This window comes from Phialemonium atrogriseum, assembly GCF_030411735.1.
Source record: "Phialemonium atrogriseum strain 8032-3 unplaced genomic scaffold QBC33scaffold_23, whole genome shotgun sequence".
Classification (NCBI taxonomy): domain Eukaryota; kingdom Fungi; phylum Ascomycota; class Sordariomycetes; order Cephalothecales; family Cephalothecaceae; genus Phialemonium; species Phialemonium atrogriseum.
Window position 1 is genome coordinate 477,971 of NW_026848160.1, and position 17,441 is coordinate 495,411.

Consider the following 17,441-nt stretch of genomic DNA (forward strand, 5'->3'; position numbering starts at 1 on the left):
GAAGGCGAAGCCTGTCAACAAGGCTGGACTTTTTTTGGAAGTGAGGAATTATACGCTAGCCTGCTTTGGGTTAGATTAGTGAGCACCATGCATCACTCGGGACCAGTATTACGGATAATTCAATATCTTCATTAAGCTACAGGACGGACCTGAGATCTGAGATCTAATAAGACTTTGAAGGGCTCAGCTACCCAGCTACCCTAGATCAGCGACATTATCCCCAAGGACGTGTGAGTGAGTATGATCTTATTGTCAAAGCGTGGTTCCTCACTCTAAACGCGGCGTGACCTCAGATGTTCTCACACCTCTTGAACTCTCTTCTCTGACACGGGATATTCCTCTGAGATTGATCTATTGAAGTCATTGGTCGGTTTTGACCGTTTTTGTATTGAACTCTCCAATCAAATCTCTGCTACTTGGAATTTGGGGTGATCGGTTGATCAAGGAGGTTGAAGACTGGCGATACATCACGTCCAACCATGAAAATGGCCTCCGTGCCGGGGATTTCGGAATGGCGCAAGCTGCCCCTGAGCCTCACCGAGCTGTGTATCGACACGACATTGCGCTGCGGGCAGGCGTTTAGGTGGCGCAAAATCGGCGATGAGTGGTCTGTCTGCCCTGTCTGCCCCTTTACACCCCCTATTTCGGTTCCAAGCTACCTATGAGACTGACCCTGATGCCCAGGCACTGTGCTCTCCAAGGGCGCATCGTCTCGCTTAGGCAAGACGCCACCCACCTGCACTACAAGGCGACATGGCCCAGCACGGAGGCGGCGGCGGCAACCGCTACCAAGCCCCTGAGCGTGCCGTCGCCTCCCGGCAAACCCAGCTCGAGCAGCCCCGGCGTGGAAGACGACACGCTCGCCCTCGTGCGCAGCTACTTCAACCTCGACCACTCCCTCCCTGCTCTGTACGCTACCTGGTCATCCCGCGACGCCAACTTCGCCCGCCGCTCGGCCGCCTTCGGCGGCGTCCGCATCCTGAACCAGGACGCCTGGGAGGCCCTCGTGGCCTTCATCTGCAGCAGCAACAACAATATCGCCCGCATCGCCGGCATGCTGGCCCGCCTGTGCGCCCGCTTCGGGCCCGACCTCGGGCGCCTCTCTTCCTCCTCCTCCCCCACCGCCAACGACGCCGACGACCACGACCCGCCCTTCCACGACCTCCCCGGCCCAGACGCCCTGGCCGGTCCCGAGGTCGAGTCCGCCCTCCGCGCCCTCGGCTTCGGCTACCGCGCGCGCTACGTCGCCGACGCGGCGAGGCAGGTCGCGACAGAGCGGCCGCCGGGCTGGCTGGCCGGGCTGCGGAACCCGTCGTCGAGCACCCCCACACCGCCGGACTCGTCCACCGGCGACGGGTACAAGGCGGCCCGCGACGCGCTCCTGGCGCTCCCCGGCGTGGGGCCCAAGGTGGCCGACTGCGTGTGCCTGATGGGCCTCGGCTGGGCCGAGGCGGTGCCGGTGGACACGCACGTGTGGCGGATCGCGCGGCGGGACTACGGGTTCGGCGGTGGGTCGGGCGGTTCTTCTTCTTCGTCTTCTTCGGGGAAGGCGATTAGCAAGGCCATGTACGACGCCGTGGGGGATCACTTCCGGGCCGTGTGGGGGCCGTATGCTGGTTGGGCGCAGAGCGTGCTGTTCACGGCGAATCTGAGGTCGTTTGCTGAGCAAGCTGCTGGGGGCGGCGGTCGCCGGGGGACTGCTGTTGCGAGGGTCGACGGAGAGGACCGGGAGGAGAAGAAGCAGGTCGTTAAGGTTGAGGAGCGGGAGGATGGGGAGGATGGGATGGTTGCGGTCGCTAGTGCGGCGGCGGTGGGGAGGAAGCGGAAGAGGAAGATGGCGGAGCGGGAGTCGGGCCTCAAGGTGGAGGAGGGGCAGGAGACGACGGAGGTCAAGGTTGTCACCAGGATACTTCGGTCAAGTAAGAGGAGGAAGACGAGCACATAATGATAGTTAGAATAGCCTTTTTTTGCTTGTTTGATGCCATTCCTCATGATGCCTAGTTTTACTCCAACAGCAAATATCCTAGTGCAAACTGGCATGCTATGCACGTTTCCTTCTTGATATCATTCCTTCTCCCCCATGAAGCCAATCCCAGAAATGGTGCTCCCTCTGAGCAGCCTCTTTAACGCCATGCTGCTGAACGAAGCACAATGCCCAATGCTTATTCGTGAAGAAGCCCTAATGCTGGCCACTTGCCAGCTTCAGGCTCCATGCCAAAAGGAAAAACAAAAAAGAAAATCCCGAACCCAACATCTATCTCCCTTGCCAGCGCCCAGCTGATTCTATACTAGTATGCACTTGCGCCGCTGCTGCTGCTCTCCCCGGACTGAGGGGTCTTCTCCCCGACCAGGACGCCAGTCTCCTTCCCCTTCCCCTTCTCCGGGCTCATGTCCGGCTTCTCCCCCTTCTCGCCCTTCTCCCCCGTGCCGCGGAAGTAGCCGTGCACATGCTCGTTGAAGTCGTCGTCGCTCTCCAGCTGCGACAGCAGGCCGTGGTTGCCGCTGACCTCGAGCTCCCTCTTCTCGTTCTCCTTCTCCTGCCACTCGCGCCTGAAGTCCTCGATCTTGGACTTTGTGTCCAGCTCCGGGTTGTAGGCGCGGGCATCGCCGCGCAGACGCTCCCACAGGCTCAGGTGGGCCGGGTGGACGGCGACGCCATGGTACTCGTCAGCGCGGCCGTCGCGGATGTACGACCACCGGCGCTCCTGCTCCTTGAGGTCGAGCCCCGTCGTGTCGGGCAGGAAGAGGAAGGTCAACAGCATGCCGAGCAGGCCGAACCAGGGCACGACGTAGAACTTTGTCTGGGTGTCGATGTAGTTGTACAGCACGCTGGCCAGCAGGGCGCCGGCCTTGCCGATGCAGGCCGAGAAGCCGTGGGCGCTGGCGCGGATGGGCGTGGGGAACACCTCGCCGGCCACGAGGAAGGTGACGCTGTTGGGGCCGAACTGGTTGAAGAAGCTGCTGAGGAAGTACATGGCCTGGAACGAGTGGATGCCCATGGGCTGGGTGTAGTAGTAGTAGTTGAAGGCCGGCACGACGAACATGATGAAGCACATGAAAAAGCCGACCTGCTGCATCATCTTGCGGCCGTATAGCTTGTGGTCGATTAGCAGGCTGGCCAGATAGTAGCCCGCCATGGAGACGACGACGTTGATCAGGTTCCACACCCACGTCTCCATGACGCTTTGGGGGTTGTTGGAGATGACGCCGATGAACTGGCCCTGGAAGAGCTTGTTGCCGTAGAAGAAGACGTCGTTGCAGAACCAGGTCCCCGCCGTCGCCAGCAGGCGCCCGCCAAAGTGCCGGCAGGCCGTCTTGAGCGACGACACGTCGTAGCCCGTCACGTTGCTCTTGCGCTTGGCCGCGTCGAGCTGCCGGCTGGCGTGCGGCATCTTGTAGATGCGGTAGTACACCAGCCACAGCGTGCCGATGGCGGGGAGCGCGAACGAGAGGCGGAACGTCCACTGCACCGCCTTGACGCTATAGGGCGGATCACCGCTGCCGTGGTGGAAGATGAGCAGCAGCACAATGAGAATGGCCTGGTTGATCAGCTGGCCCCAGCCCTGCATCAGGAAGGCCATGGTGACCTTCCGTCCGCGGTGCAGCCGGTCGTCGCGTGTTGACAACTTGCCAGCGCTGACGGCGTTCTCCATGGACGAGGTGGCCGTGATGGGATACTCGCCTCCAACACCGAAGCCTGGAAGAAGCACATGGTCAGCATACTTATTCCCGAGGCATGTACCGTACATCGAGGTAGAGGGAAGAGAAAACATACCATAGAAGAACAGTGACCACGCATAGCATATGACCCATCCCTGCAAGTTCAAGCCCCAGCTGGCAGTCAGCATGAGCAGGCCGACGAACATGATGGCGGCGTCCTGGATCAGCCCCCACCGGCGGCCGATCCAGTCGCCGATGATTCCGACGCCCATCTGGCCGACCATGATGCCAATGACCTCGAGGTAGGTCACGCTCGCGATCCAGTTCCGGCTGCACTCGGTGGCGTTCTTTCCCCAGCACTGCGGCCAGGTGGCGCTGAACAGCGGCTCCAGGTTGCCGATGCTGAAGAGCACGTAGCCCTCGAGCCCGAGCCCCGCGCCGGGCAGGACGGCGTTTCGGAAGTACCAGCTGATGGGGCTCAGCGGGTCCTTTTTGGCCATCTGGCCGATCGTCTTGAGCTCCTTCAGGGCCTCCTCATTGTGTACCCGGTTGACAAAGGTGATGCGCTTCCGCAGCGGGAGGTCCGCCCAGTAGACGCCATCCTTTGTGAAGCAGTCGTCCGGGTGCGTCAGGTAGCTGAAGATCTGGCGCTCTTCGTCGGTGGTGCCGTCGTTCATGGGGTAGTCGTCGTGCTCCTGGCCTGTCTCTGGGCCGTGGGGCACGGGGATCTCGCCTAATGCCGGATCATGGCGGCGGTGATGGCTCAGGAGATTCGCCATCAAGAGATAGAGAGAGAGTGGTGGTGGTTGGGGGTAGTGGCCACAAGCGGGACGTTCCTTGCTGGTCGGAAAGTTTATCGAGCAGAAGGCCGATAAACTAGGTGGCGAAAGCACCAGCAGGAGTGTTTTGGGGAGGTAAGAGAGGGCACACAGAGGATAGAAGTCAGGAGTCCGTGGGATTGATTTTATAAGAGGAGAAGAGGGAGAGGAAGGGACAGGGAGGGGGGCCACAGAATAAGACGTGAGAAAGAGAGAGAATGGTAGGTGTGGGATATCTCAACCTTCCATCCCACGAACCCACCTTTTTTACACGGTCACTTTACCTAAAGGTATGTACCTGGTAATTGAGCTAAGTTCGGCCTACCAACACACTGGCACCGACCGCTCCGAGGCGAAAAGTACTTCTAAGACCGGCCGGCGGTGTCGAAGCAAGAAATCTCTTCGACCTCCACTGCGAATGCTGAAGAGTAAAGGCGCCCCAGTCCGAAATAGGAAATGTCTCACGCGATCCAGATTCTCAGATCTGGTGGCCGCCACGGGGGATCCACTTGGCATCCGCTTGGCGAAGACAATTCCCTGCAGTTCTTGCTGGGTACCCCCCTGGTTCTCTACATTGAGTTGCATCCCCCAATCCTCCATCCTCAACTTCTTACCCACCCACGTGCCATCTCTAGACGTTGCGGGTGGACAGCCAGGAGAGTGATTTCGACAGTCTTCCTAACTACATAGTATAGTGACGACGTCACGCAGGCGACTGTTGATACAAGGCCGAGAGCCGAGAGGGAAACCCGACAAGAACCAAATGACGCTGTTCCCCCACCCAGATTTTGCAGATCTTCGTCGGACGTGGAACGACATTAACGTTTTCTTGTGTTTGGTGTTGTGTTCCTCCTTCTGCACCCCCGGAATCCAAGACGTGCGTGTCCCTGCGGGTCGGCGATCGGTTGCGGCACTTCACCCTGAAAACCCCGAGAACTTTGGACCAATCACACATCTCAATTCCCACACGTGTGTGAATGACAGGGCCAGATCCAGTGGGGCCCCCAGCCCGCAGTTCCTGACTGAAGCTGGGGGACCCGCCAATGAGATACCCAGCTCGCGGGCATCCCGGCGCCAATGTTGCGTGTGGCGCATGTGCTGACTTGATTAACCAGTAACCAGGCTATTCTGATGTCACCTTGTCCCTCATATTGGAGCCGCAAATGTTTCCTCCATTGTTAAATCACCCTCAATCCTGTTGGCATGCTCGGCTAGGTGGCAAGAAGAAGAAGGAGCAGAAACAAGATAATGATGATGGTTGATGATGTTATAGAAAGAAAGATGGCCAGTTACTCGGGCGAATAACGATACCGTTTGCTACCACATGCTAGGCAGGTTCCATTGCCAGTCGTCAACTAGGTTATTAGTCGTAGCCTCACACAAGGGGAGTAAAATCCGCTTAAATTCAACCCGACTGCGTAGTCGCACAACCCCGCGCGCCGCGCTAAGCGTGCTGCACGCTACCTACCATGAGCATACAGCTATCCGTAATCCTCCTAGTCAGGGTGTCAGGGTGCTTCACGACAAATATTCCCCGTCCGCTAAAGCCGCCGAAACAAACGCCCAGACTCACTAATAAGTAGATAGGTTCCATGTCTTTGCATTGCATGCCCATGATTCCCACCCAGGGGGGCTCGTGACCACTTTCTAAATTCGGATGCTTTTTTAATATGAGATTGGACCTCAATATCAGCAGACAACGCCAAGTCTCCTCTCAGACCATTGTCCCTGGCTAGAACGAACATGCCTCCATCCACTGAACCCCCCACTCTCCCCACTCCCCGCACGGAAGTGGTTGTTCTTCAAGTCGGCGCCGGCCACGGCATTGGAAAAAGGGAAGAAAATAAAACCCTGCCAGACCTTTCCCAACAGGTAGCTATAACGTACAAAGCAGCCCAATTATGTAGACTACCTACCCCCGGGCAGCCCGGCAGATAAATATCGATAACGAAAGAGAGAGTGGAAGGACAAGGGGCATGGGGTTTGTGGGGTGTGGTCCAGTGTGCCATCATCCCATTCATGCTTCCCCAATGCCTGATGCCCATCCGTAAAGGAGCGAAGATGTATGTAACGAGCGTATGCAGTCTTGTGCAAATGTGGGCGAAAATGTAAAACGGAGAACTGCTCTCTCTCCCAACCACCCCCTAATTCTTCACCCGGATCGGTCCTCTCTATCCGCTGCTGCATCCACAGAGCCGATGAATGCCGATTTGAACCCCGACTTTGATCATTCTCACAAATCAACCCTCAAAAACGCCAGATTTGTTGACGCCCCTGGTTCCACACCTGCGCTGCCATGACATACTAGCGATAATTCAGACAAAGGAGAGAAATAAATATACGGTCTTGTTCGCCAACCATTCCTGCAAACGCCTCGCTGAAGTCAGGAAATGACAAAATTGGAAAGAGGTAGAAAGAGAAAATAAAAGTTGAGGAAAAAAAGACATCAACAGAAAATTAACAAGTGAGCCCCAATGTTTTGGTGGTGAAATGACTAGGTAGCTCGATTGGAGCTGTCATGTATGTGGTGCAGGGAAATCGGTGTTCCAATCTTAAGGGCCCTTAGAACCCGCCCATCAACGGGAAGTCCTTGGCTTCCGATATCCTGGTCGGGGGCCGAGGGGTTGGTTCCCCATCGTCGGCCATGTCCCGTTCTGACGCCGGCGTGGGACGAGGTGTTTCCTCTGCGTCCGCCAATGTCATGAATACTCCTTCGGAAGTCCCCTGCTCCGGTGGAGTCTGGACGTGGATGACGGTAGTGTCACCGTCTTCGTCCATCATTGGCGAGAGCGGCTCAGGGGTCGTGATGGGGTTATGGAAGGCTCCCGCTAACTCTCGATTGGGCGTAACCACCTGTGATGTCGGTTCTATGGTGCTAGTGCTCTCGGAGCTGTTCATGTTGACACTGTCATGACTGTTCGCCCGCATCATCTCGATGCCGAGCTTCGATGAAGGCAGAATCGATTTGCTTCGGTAATGCTGCCTGCTGGCTGACCCGCCGTTACTCCCGCTGACACTCCCGCTGGCACTGGCACTCCCGCTGCCACTGCCACTGCCACTGCCGCTGCCGCTGCCGCTGCCACTGCCGCTGCTGCTGTGGCTCATGGTAGCTCCAAGGCCAAGTTCCTCGTCCTCGTCATCGGCAGAGTCGACGCTGCCTTCGAGCCGTCTCTTCTCAATCGACTCCCGCTTGGCCTTGAGTTTCTCCATGGAGCGCCGCGGGACAGGCGTCTTGGTGTTCGCCGGTGAACGCTCCATCTGCCCAGGTGCCGAGTGCTGCGTGACCAGCTGTATGGGGAGTGGTAATTTCAAGGCTTCGCTGGTGTTGAGTAGAATCTCGTCGGGGCCGCTAATACCGAGGCCGCCCTCATCCCAATCCCCCGTGACCTTTCGACTGATGACGACGGAAATGTCATCGGTGGAGACCGATTCCGAGTCCCCGAACAGACTGGAGCCAATGGAACCCTCGCGGAAGCTGCCGCTGGATCGATGCGCGCAGCCAGACGAGCCAGAGGTGGGGCTATCTTCCAGACGGAGGCTCTCCTGCCTCAGACCAGAAGGTACGGGGTGGGGAAGCGACAACGACAGCGAATTGGTCTGGCTCGGGGAAGCCGGCTTCCACTGGCAAAGGTTGCCTAGGACTTCGGTCAATTTCGAGGAGCTTATGGGCTTCTCGACGAGGGAGTCGAAATAGTGCGGCGCCTGCAGCTCTTTGAGGTAGGCCGTGATGGCGACGAGAGGCGTGTTCGAGTTGGCGTTCTTGGTGTCACGGATCATCCGTGCAACGTCGGCCCCGCTGAGGTGCGGCAGCCTGAACTCCATGAAGATGATGTCGAACTTGATGTCACTCATCGAGTATCGCACAGCCTCGGATCCCGTCGACGCGGAGATGGTGCGGCAGTGTAGCTTCTCGAGAAGTTTTTCCATCACCATGCGCGAGACAGGGTGGTCCTCACAGATCAGAACGTCGAGGGTACGGAACATTGGCCCGTCGAGCGCAACCTGAGACATGCGCCTGGAGCTCTGGCGGCGACGCTGCACGCGGAGCAGCGCGTTCGCTTTCTCGCCTTCGTTATCGGATGAGGACGGCGACATGTCGAAGACCTGGCTGCGACGATTCCGATGATGCGCGGCCAGTATGTCGGAAGTGACGGGACTTCCTTCCTGGGAGCCGGCGGTCAAAGACCGTGACCGGCTGCCTGCGGAGATGCTGGATTGCCGAGGCGTAGAAACAAACTTCTGCGGCGAAAGGGCCAGTGGAGGCGGCGCGCCCCGGGCCTTGACCGGCGAGGAGGCAGCCACAGTGGTCGCTGCTTTCTGCAGGCTTGGCGGAACCCGTGGAACCTCGAAGAATCCACCTGGCTGCAGTGACTGTGCGGACGTATGCGAGAGACTCGATGAATTACTCGAAGCCTTCCGACGGCCCTCTGTGCCCTGCCCGGCAACAAACGAGACAAGTAAAGGGGAGGACGGCTGGGAGATCCTGCTAGGCGACGAGTTGGTGTGGCCAGTCCCAGACGGGGACTGCGGCCGTTGCGACGCCTTCGCATTTGAGAGCGTCCTCTGCACAGGCATGGAGAGGACGGGACTGCCCTCAAGCGTTGGCCCCGGAGACGTGAGGCTGTTCATGCCGCCCGGGCTGATGGTTGATGCCTGTTGTTTACTCTGTGCCGCCAGTGCCTCGGCACGCAGTTTCTGGATGACATCCTTGTTTGCCTTCTCGAGGACGGGCAGGTTCTTGAAGGCGAAATTGCCAAAATCATCCGTGGCAACCGGCTCGCTCAGGCGTCTGGTCTTCAAGTCTCGCACGTGTGGGGGAATGTGAAGCGGCATCAGGCCCCGCTTCATCGAGTTCACCTGCGACCGGACACGGGAAAGAGCATCGTGTGGCCGATCGGGATAGTCCGGAGCTGGCGCGGATGGTGGCGACGTCTGGTCTTCCATCTCCTCGGCAAAAGACTGCAGCGTCGCTCCTCTGGCATCGAAATATTCCGTGTCTTCCGGGTTCTCGGGCTGCGGGACGAACTGCGCCTCGTCCTGAAGCAGACTCTCCCAGTTCATTCCCTGGAACCACGGATGGTTGCGGATCTCCTCGCCGCCGGACTGGAACTTCTCGTCGCGATTGGCGCCGAGTCTCTGCTGCGGATCGGTGCATAGAAGCCTGTTGATGATATCTTTCGCCTCGGGAGAAACCTCGTCCTCGCTCTCATCCGGCCAATGGATTCTGCGGGCCAAGATGTTCTCGAAGACCTGTTCGGCTTCGCTTGCATGGAAGGGAGGCATGCCATAGATGAACTCGTACATGATACACCCCACAGACCACCAATCGCTGGTCTCGTCCTGGGGCTCGCCCTTGATCGTCTCGGGCGCGAGGTAATCCGGAGTTCCAACAAATCGCCGATTGGTGTCCTCCGGGTCGAAGAGAGCCCAGTTCGGCGGTGGCATACTCGTCTGTGGGGGAGTTCCTTTCCCGCTCTCGGCGCTATTATGCGAGCCGACATGGTGAAGCGACATGAAGTCGGGCGAATGGCCACATTCCCCTTCACTGTGCTCCCCTATCGGCGATTGAACTCCGTATGATACCATGTTGGACGGAGTATCGCTCAGCGAAAAGTGGCCTAGCATGTGAGCCAGAGCCTCACTGCCGCCACTGTCGCTTCGATGGCCGGACACTCGACGGGATTCTTGGGGGGGGCCGCCGAGGTTGAAGTACGAGGGAGGTCCAAGGCTAGTCCCCAAGTCGCTCGGGGTCATCTGAGGTGTCGATATCGGCGAGTGGCTGCGACCAGCGTGCAGATCCAGCGAGGTCGAGCGGGACGAGGTAAGCGACGAGGACCGCGCAAACGGACCTTGCTTGAGCAGATCGGGCGCGGCGTCGGTGCCACTGTGCAGAGCTCGCTTCTGGCGACCGATTAGACCCATACGAGAGAGGCCGAAGTCGGTCAATTTCAGATGGCCCTTCTGGTCTATGAGAAGGTTGTCTGGCTTCAAGTCTCGGTGCACAATTCCTCGACTGTGGAGATGCTCCACGCCGAGGATGACCTCGCCAAGGTACTTCTTGACCCAGTCCTCAGGCAGCCCGCCGAGAACCTTGATGAGCGAAGCACAGTCGCCTCCATTGAGATACTCCATCACTAGGTAAAGGTAATCCTTGCTCGAGAAGGTCCAGTAGAGCTTGGCAACGAAGTCACTCTCTCCTTGCCACATCATGATGGCTCGCTCCGCCTTGACGTTGGTGACTTGGTTCTTGGCAACCATGTCTGCTTTTTTCAAGACCTTGATGGCGAAGTATTCGCCCGTCGACTTCTTCTTAGAGAGGTACACGCTTCCGAAGGCGCCCTTGCTGATGGGCTTGATGATCTCGAAATCCTTGATGGAGGGAGGGACAGCCCGGGCCTGCGGGGCACTAACGACGGCGCTGAGGCGGGGAGATGGTGGCGGCCTGGCTCCAAACTCTCCCGTCGATGCCGAGATAGCAGCCGAGGACTGCCGTCTGTGGTGGCGGTGATGAGGAAGTGCCGGGGAGCTGAACTCGCTCGTCGATAGCATTGGGGAAGCCTCGGGAGACATAAGGCCATCAGATGGGAACGGAAGATTGCGTGGTTTGTGAATCCGAAGCGGAGACGAAGGCTGCTGGCCCATCCGAGAGGGGGATTCTTGACGACGAGGGGACGAGGTTCCCGGCAATATCAGGCTGCGCCGGTGATGTTGACGCGAGCTGGCCTGTCTCCGAAGATCGCCAAATTCCGAGATGGGTGACTCGGTGCGAGGAGGCTGCCGGGAGGCAACAGAAGACGACCTCATGCTGCCGTCACTATCTCCTGCGTCGCTCTCGAACAGCATGGAGCCACGCCTCGAGTCCCTGCTTTGACCCGTCAATGCGCTGAGCGCGCCACGATGAGAGCGAGGCGTGGGGCATTCCTTGGGACTGCTTGACCGAGTGGATCCAAGAGGCCCCGATAGTGGCCCCGATAGTCGTCGCTTGTCCGGATCTTCCTCAATGTTCGCGTTCTTCAGTGCCATGGCCAGGCTAGACGGGGCGTCGAAGGAGCCAGCAAAGAATGCCTCCTCGTTGGCCGGTGTGGGCTTGTCCTCTTCATCCTCAGTCGAGTCACTCAGGCGACCGGCGGCAATCCTGGCCGCTTTTCGCACGGCCTCGTCGATGCAGTCCTGGACCATGATAGCGAACTCGACGCGAATCCGTTCTGCGTATTCAAGAATCTTCCGGTGGCGCATGACGGCTTCGACTTTGGCCTTGGCGACCTTCTCGGTGTCGGCGCAGAGCAGAGCAAGGCCGTGCTCCTGCTCAAGAGTGTTTGTGCCTGGCGTTTCCCACTGCATGACCTGTGCGATCCGGCCTTCGGACTGGGGAGACTGTGTGCGGAACTCGCCAGGGTTCTGCGACGATTCTTTGACGGCTGGGGGGCTGATCTCAATGGAGGTGTCGCAAAGATCGAGCAGGAGCTCGACGATTCTGACCTGCGGCCGACGTATCGCGAACGAGCGGCCTCTGGCATGGCCGAAGCCGGACGAGCTCTCCCGCGATCGACCTGTAGACGACCCGGACGAGGCACTGGGCGCAGGGGATGCCGTTCCTGGGGAAGAGGCCGAGGACGAGGGCGGGCCGATTGGCATCCCCTTGTACTCGGCGACGGGTAGTGACATGGGGTCTCCAGTCAAAGACCGGCTTCGCCGTACCTCCAACGCATCGAGAACCTTGACAATCGCGTGCCGGTGGTCGGTCAGGACCTCCTGCGCCATTTGCACGTCCATCTCGGCACGGTGATCTTGCAGGCAGAGATCGGTGTGCTTCTCGAACCACCACGGAGAGATATGGCGTTCGCATATCCGGCAGAGGAGCGGGAGCGGAGGTGGTTGATTCGCTGGGTCCTCCACTCCAGACTCGGCGAGCTGGGTAAGGTAGCTTGCAAGCACCTCAGCACCAGAGCCGAGCGAGTCCACGATGACAGGAGGCAGGTCGATTTTGATCTCTCTCGGCGCTATCCACGGCCGAATCATCCACATTGTCTGAACCCGGGGCAGTCGGTTAGCATATCTGTTTCGACAACAGGAGCGGGACTGGGAGTGGGAGTAGGGTAGAAGTGGCGTAGAGGTAGACGTCGACGTACATGGCTTTCTCCGCCAGATGCGCCATCGTAGACCATGATTCCCTGGGCTTCAAGGTCAACGATAGTGTCTCCGGCATATTCTTCGGGCTCCTCCAGGTTTTCTTGGAGAGGAAACAGCTTCGACAGCGGACGGAGTTTGACAGCGAAGCGGATGAACTGGCTGCGAGAGTCGTCCTTCTTCATGGACTCGACAATGTCGGCAAAGACGGACGTGTTGTCGCTCACGATCAGGTCGGCAATGCATGTGCCAACTACGGACTCGGCCTGGGTTCCGATAACGTCGGTCCACGAGGGACTGACCCATCGGATGGTCCCGTCCGGGTTGAGGTCCATGATGACATTGAGGGTCTGTTCGGCTGCCTCTCGGAGGTCCTCCCGCTCCTCCCGAATGTCCGCGCTGAGTGACCGCTCCATGAGGCCAGCCCTCAGCGACGCAACAATCGGCGGAGCCAGGGTGTTGGGCGTGGTGGGTTCTCCCTCCATTGTGAATCGGGGCTTGGCGAAAGGGCCAATTGAGTCGGAAGCATTGGCTGCCTACTGCGGCGGAAGTCTTATTCCACACCCCACAATCGTATCGTGGTATCTGGTAGGTTTGTCGAGTGGCTTCGGGCGGCGTGCAATCCGGGGTAAACGGTTCGAGATGGGTGCGAGTCCTCGTGGACGCGGCCCAGATTCGGGCTTGTCGGTCAGATCAGAACGGGGTTGGGCCAGGAAGGTCCGGCGAAGGTGCCAGGGCTAGAAATTGGCCAGGATCCGAGACATAATGGTGCTTGACGTTGATGTCTCGCGGCCCGTTTTACGCCCCGGGAGGTCTTTTCTTTTCTTCTCTTGTCTTTTCTTTCCTTGCTTTCTGGTGCTGAGTTCGGGGGTGACGGCCGTCACGCTTCCATGGGAGGAAGACCCAGACGGCAGGGACGGCACCTCCCAGGCCAGAAACGGAGCTGACGGAGTGTCTTTGTCGTTGGGAAAACTGATCGAAAGCTGACTGACTGCTAAAGAAAGACTGATGGCACGAGCTGGGCGAACAATTCCACAGCGAAGAGAAAAACAGACACACGAGGGGGGTTAAAAAAAAGTTGCCGGCTCGAAGGAGTGGAAACACAACATAACAGCAGAGGGTGGTGGTGGTTTGTCGTCAGACCCTTGCAGTGTGTGGGCTGAATGATGTTCCAGGAAGGAACCTGGGTGGAAGCCAAGAGACCCCGGTACCTACACTGTACGCTGTATTACTGTACACACACACCTGCCTTCCTAACTTTGCCTTCGCAACTTCTTCTGCCCGTCACAGGTCACAGGAAGCTGCAGCGCGCTACTGTATGTTTCATGGCGGGGTCTCTTTGTCATTTGGCGTTGCCGGAATGATCTAGCCCAACTTTGCCTTTCACCGTTCGTTCCCTTCCATGGCTTGAAAGTTCCAATGAGTGCTGGTCAAATGTTGCACGCTTCACATGGCTGGCAGCAGCCAGTGGCATTGCAAGGGTCTGCACGGTGACCGCATCGACCAATTGTAGCGGGATCTGATGGTGGAGTGGGGCATGTGGGCTGCTTTCGGCGGGGAAATTTGCCGTTTTGGCCTATCACGAGGTCGTCTTCTTCGGCTGCTCCTGCCCGGTGAATGTACACTGTACAGTACATATACATACTTACCTAGTCCGTACTAGGTTTCCAACGGCCTAGTCCCAGCTGACTCATCCAGGTCACGCAACGAACGAACCGTCTTTCGCGTCTTCGGCTGGCTCCCGGGTATGCACCACTCAAGAGTGATTGGCTGTGTGGAATCTGGCAACGGGACAGAGGAAGAAACGAGATGAAAAGAAAAGAAAAAAGAAAAGGAAGAGAGAAAAAAAGGGCAAAAGGAGCTTAACGAACCCCAGGATCCCAGAATCACGATCCCCAATCCATTTCTTACGCTTGTGGCTGTCTCGCACAACCAAGCAAACCTTAATCAAGGGGGACAGTGGACCAATGTCCCACTATCAAGGCCCGAGTCCAGCGTGACCTCTCTCCTACTTACCAGGCAGCCTACCATCGACCCATTACGCATATTCCCGTGTTATACTCATGGCCAAGAGAACGGAAATTGCGAGGAGGAGGACGAGGGAATAGGCGATCACGGATGCTCTTGGAGTTGTTGATACTTTTCTTGGAGAGAGGTCAAGCCACTTGTTGGCTGATTCCAAAGTCAAAAAGCACCACTCGCGCATGAGCTCCGTCTGTTACGTAGGATGGCTTGAGTGATGGTGCAGCCCCCAGAGCGTGACGGCGAGAGGCAAATCAGATCGCCGCTGCTGCTGCATCCGACTTATTGTCGCACACTACACGCTACCTACTATCGATGCTGCCTGTTATTTATTTTGTCATCTTGTCACGCCCGCCGCGCCTGCAGACGGGTAGATGGTGTAGAACCTGGTGCCACGCATTTACATGGATGCCAGGAACGTCAGAAAGCCCAAGGAAGCGATATGCAATGCCCTCTGGTAAATAATAAATGGTTGTTTTAGCCGCTCCCACATCCATCGCAATCTGAGATCTCACCGCTGCCTTCTCGCTCGGTACCGTCAAAAGACGAGAACGGCCACACATTCCTACCAACCTACCTAACCTACCTACCTAACCTCCCTTCCCTCGCTCGTTACCACGCTTGCCTTGCCTTAGTTTCCTCTACCGCCCACCCCCCAGATCGGCACATCACTTTGATCACACAGAAGTATATGCCACAAAGTTGGGGGGGACCTCTCGCCATTGGCCGGCGCTGTACAGCCACCCTGAGTCACTATTATGTGTCATTGTGCATAGCTTGCCCAGCGTTGCTCCGGGCGCGCTTGCATCATTGATGGGCCATGATGGGCAAATCAGTGGCCACCTTGGCGTATGAAGCCGTGCAGTGTAACTAGCAGGTGCCCAGTCTGCAGAGACCGACGAGTTAGTATGGATGAATGCAAAGACTACATGTCTGTCTGAGCATCATATCCCTCGCTTGTACCTAGGTTGTTGTTGACCCCTCATCCCCGCCATGGGGACTGCATCACCAGCGCAACCCTGAACCCCCCCCTTTTGCCGATGTTTCTCTTCTCTCACCATCGAAAGCCATGAACATGAACATCGCCACACGCATCAGCGGCCACTAGCTGGGGCAAGACATGACATATTACCGGGACTCAAGCGTGTTTCATGGTTGACTTGGTCTCATCATGGATCTGCAGCGAGCCAGAATTGATGTTGACAGGGTCGCGATGCGCTTTGCATGGCTTGGGTTCTGGACAAATGAAATGAAGAGGCGCATTGGACATGACGAGTGAGGCCTCGATAAGCATGCAGCGGCTATGCTGTAATTCTTCAAGGCTATTCGGCTGATGATGCAACAAGGGCCTCGGATTAATCAAGAGATATTACGGATTGCATACACGACGTCTGTCTGGCAGGCAGTGGTGGGACGAAACAGGACGAAAACGCATGAACTGGGAGACCCTTTTCGCGGCAAGGAAGCCGTTGATCGCAAGGTTCTAGACCCCTGGCCCGTTGCTAGCTTCCATTGTTTCCTTGAATTTCTCATTGGCCATCGCCGTCTCTGCCTCCCATCTGTATCTATATGTAGGTTCTTTCTGGTTCTGGCTGTCACGTTTGTGTGCCAAGAACTCGCAAGATCGCCAGCGGGGAAAGAGATTCCTACCCTGCTGGGCCCCCCTCCAATGGCAGGCCCGATCACACACAACAACTCTTCGAGAAAGATAGCCGTCGTGCCGTCGTCTGGTCTTCCCTCGTGGTCACCAACCGTTATGCCCCACACTTGCCATGCTACTGGGCCTTCCATGGGTTGCAAAAACTTGGGACCCGGACTTGGGAGGAGGGGAGAAAGACGAAAATGGGTGTGTGGTGTGTTTGCTGGTCCATGCATGCAGCCCATTACAGTGGATTGTAGGTACTACTAGGCCCAGTTAGCGTACACTTATTCCCGGGGCCGGCCCCCTAGTGTAAGTGGACAAAGCTATCCGCATGATGAAGTCCGTTCCACGATCCTTGGCCACCCACCCAGTCGACGGGCAGTTTTATTACTTTCTGCAGGTGCATTTCTCTCAAGTCACATCCCGTCCTGTCCTCTGCTTGGCCGGTGGATGTGGCCTCGTGTGTGATCCCAAATGGGGATCACCAGCGGATCAAGGATTCAAGGGACAATCTTCTACAATGCGGTAGGGCTTGATGCGGCCGGTTTTCCCGACCCCTAAAGAGATGGGCCAGGGATCGCTGAAGAAGCCTTCCATGGAGGTTCTATGGCAGTCTGAACGGGAGCAAAATGGCTCAGATTGACAGGTGACCACAGTCGTTTCGTTCCCCTTTTCTTCTTCTTTTCGTCCTTTCCAGGTTGGGGAAGAGAAAAGGGGGAAAGGGATGAAAAAGACATGCAGCCGTCGGTATCTCGTTGATCACTGCCACAAGTCCTCCTCATGATAATCGAAGCTAATAACTTACCAACCTACCTAGGTAACCAACCAACCCCACCTGTTGTTACACTGCTTTGGGGTAGATGGGGTACACATGGAGGTTGATCTTTCTCCAATCTGACGTCGACAACAGTCTGCCTGTTTCACCTCCATATTGAACGTGGGGTTGCACCGCCGGTCGTCTCACATTAAGAGGGGTCTGCATTTCCATCTGCAGGCCTGACATTGCTGCTTGCAAAGGCCTCGGATGAGGGGATCTTCGTCCTCTGCCCCCCCGGCCGCCATTTACTAATTTGATCAGAGGCGCGTCCCGATGGAACGGTTCTTGACGTAGGCAGATCAAGCCACGACCTCATCATCCTCATGACCTCGTCTTTGGACGCACACCTAAGTCG

General features: G+C 57.5%; 3 protein-coding genes across 3 annotated transcripts; 1 reads left to right on the forward strand and 2 right to left on the reverse strand.

Annotated features, from left to right (window-relative positions):
* The first annotated feature begins 149 nt into the window (after positions 1 to 149).
* QBC33DRAFT_477656 (N-glycosylase/DNA lyase) lies at positions 150 to 2,062 on the forward strand. The gene is made up of 2 exons (XM_060425274.1): positions 150 to 607; positions 685 to 2,062. The coding sequence occupies exons 1-2, from the start codon at positions 480 to 482 to the stop codon at positions 1,943 to 1,945; spliced, it is 1,389 nt and encodes a 462-aa protein (XP_060280913.1). The 5' UTR covers positions 150 to 479; the 3' UTR covers positions 1,946 to 2,062.
* Positions 2,063 to 2,164: 102 nt separating this feature from the next.
* Positions 2,165 to 4,604, reverse strand: QBC33DRAFT_194563 (putative mfs transporter protein). The gene is made up of 2 exons (XM_060422540.1): positions 3,776 to 4,604; positions 2,165 to 3,697 (listed from the first exon to the last, which is right to left on the reverse strand). The coding sequence occupies exons 1-2, from the start codon at positions 4,437 to 4,439 to the stop codon at positions 2,289 to 2,291; spliced, it is 2,073 nt and encodes a 690-aa protein (XP_060280914.1). The 5' UTR covers positions 4,440 to 4,604; the 3' UTR covers positions 2,165 to 2,288.
* Positions 4,605 to 6,852: 2,248 nt separating this feature from the next.
* On the reverse strand, positions 6,853 to 13,429 carry QBC33DRAFT_194582 (uncharacterized protein). Its single transcript, XM_060422541.1, has 2 exons — positions 12,608 to 13,429; positions 6,853 to 12,506 (listed from the first exon to the last, which is right to left on the reverse strand). The coding sequence occupies exons 1-2, from the start codon at positions 13,088 to 13,090 to the stop codon at positions 7,041 to 7,043; spliced, it is 5,949 nt and encodes a 1,982-aa protein (XP_060280915.1). The 5' UTR covers positions 13,091 to 13,429; the 3' UTR covers positions 6,853 to 7,040.
* Between the last annotated feature and the right edge of the window lie 4,012 nt (positions 13,430 to 17,441).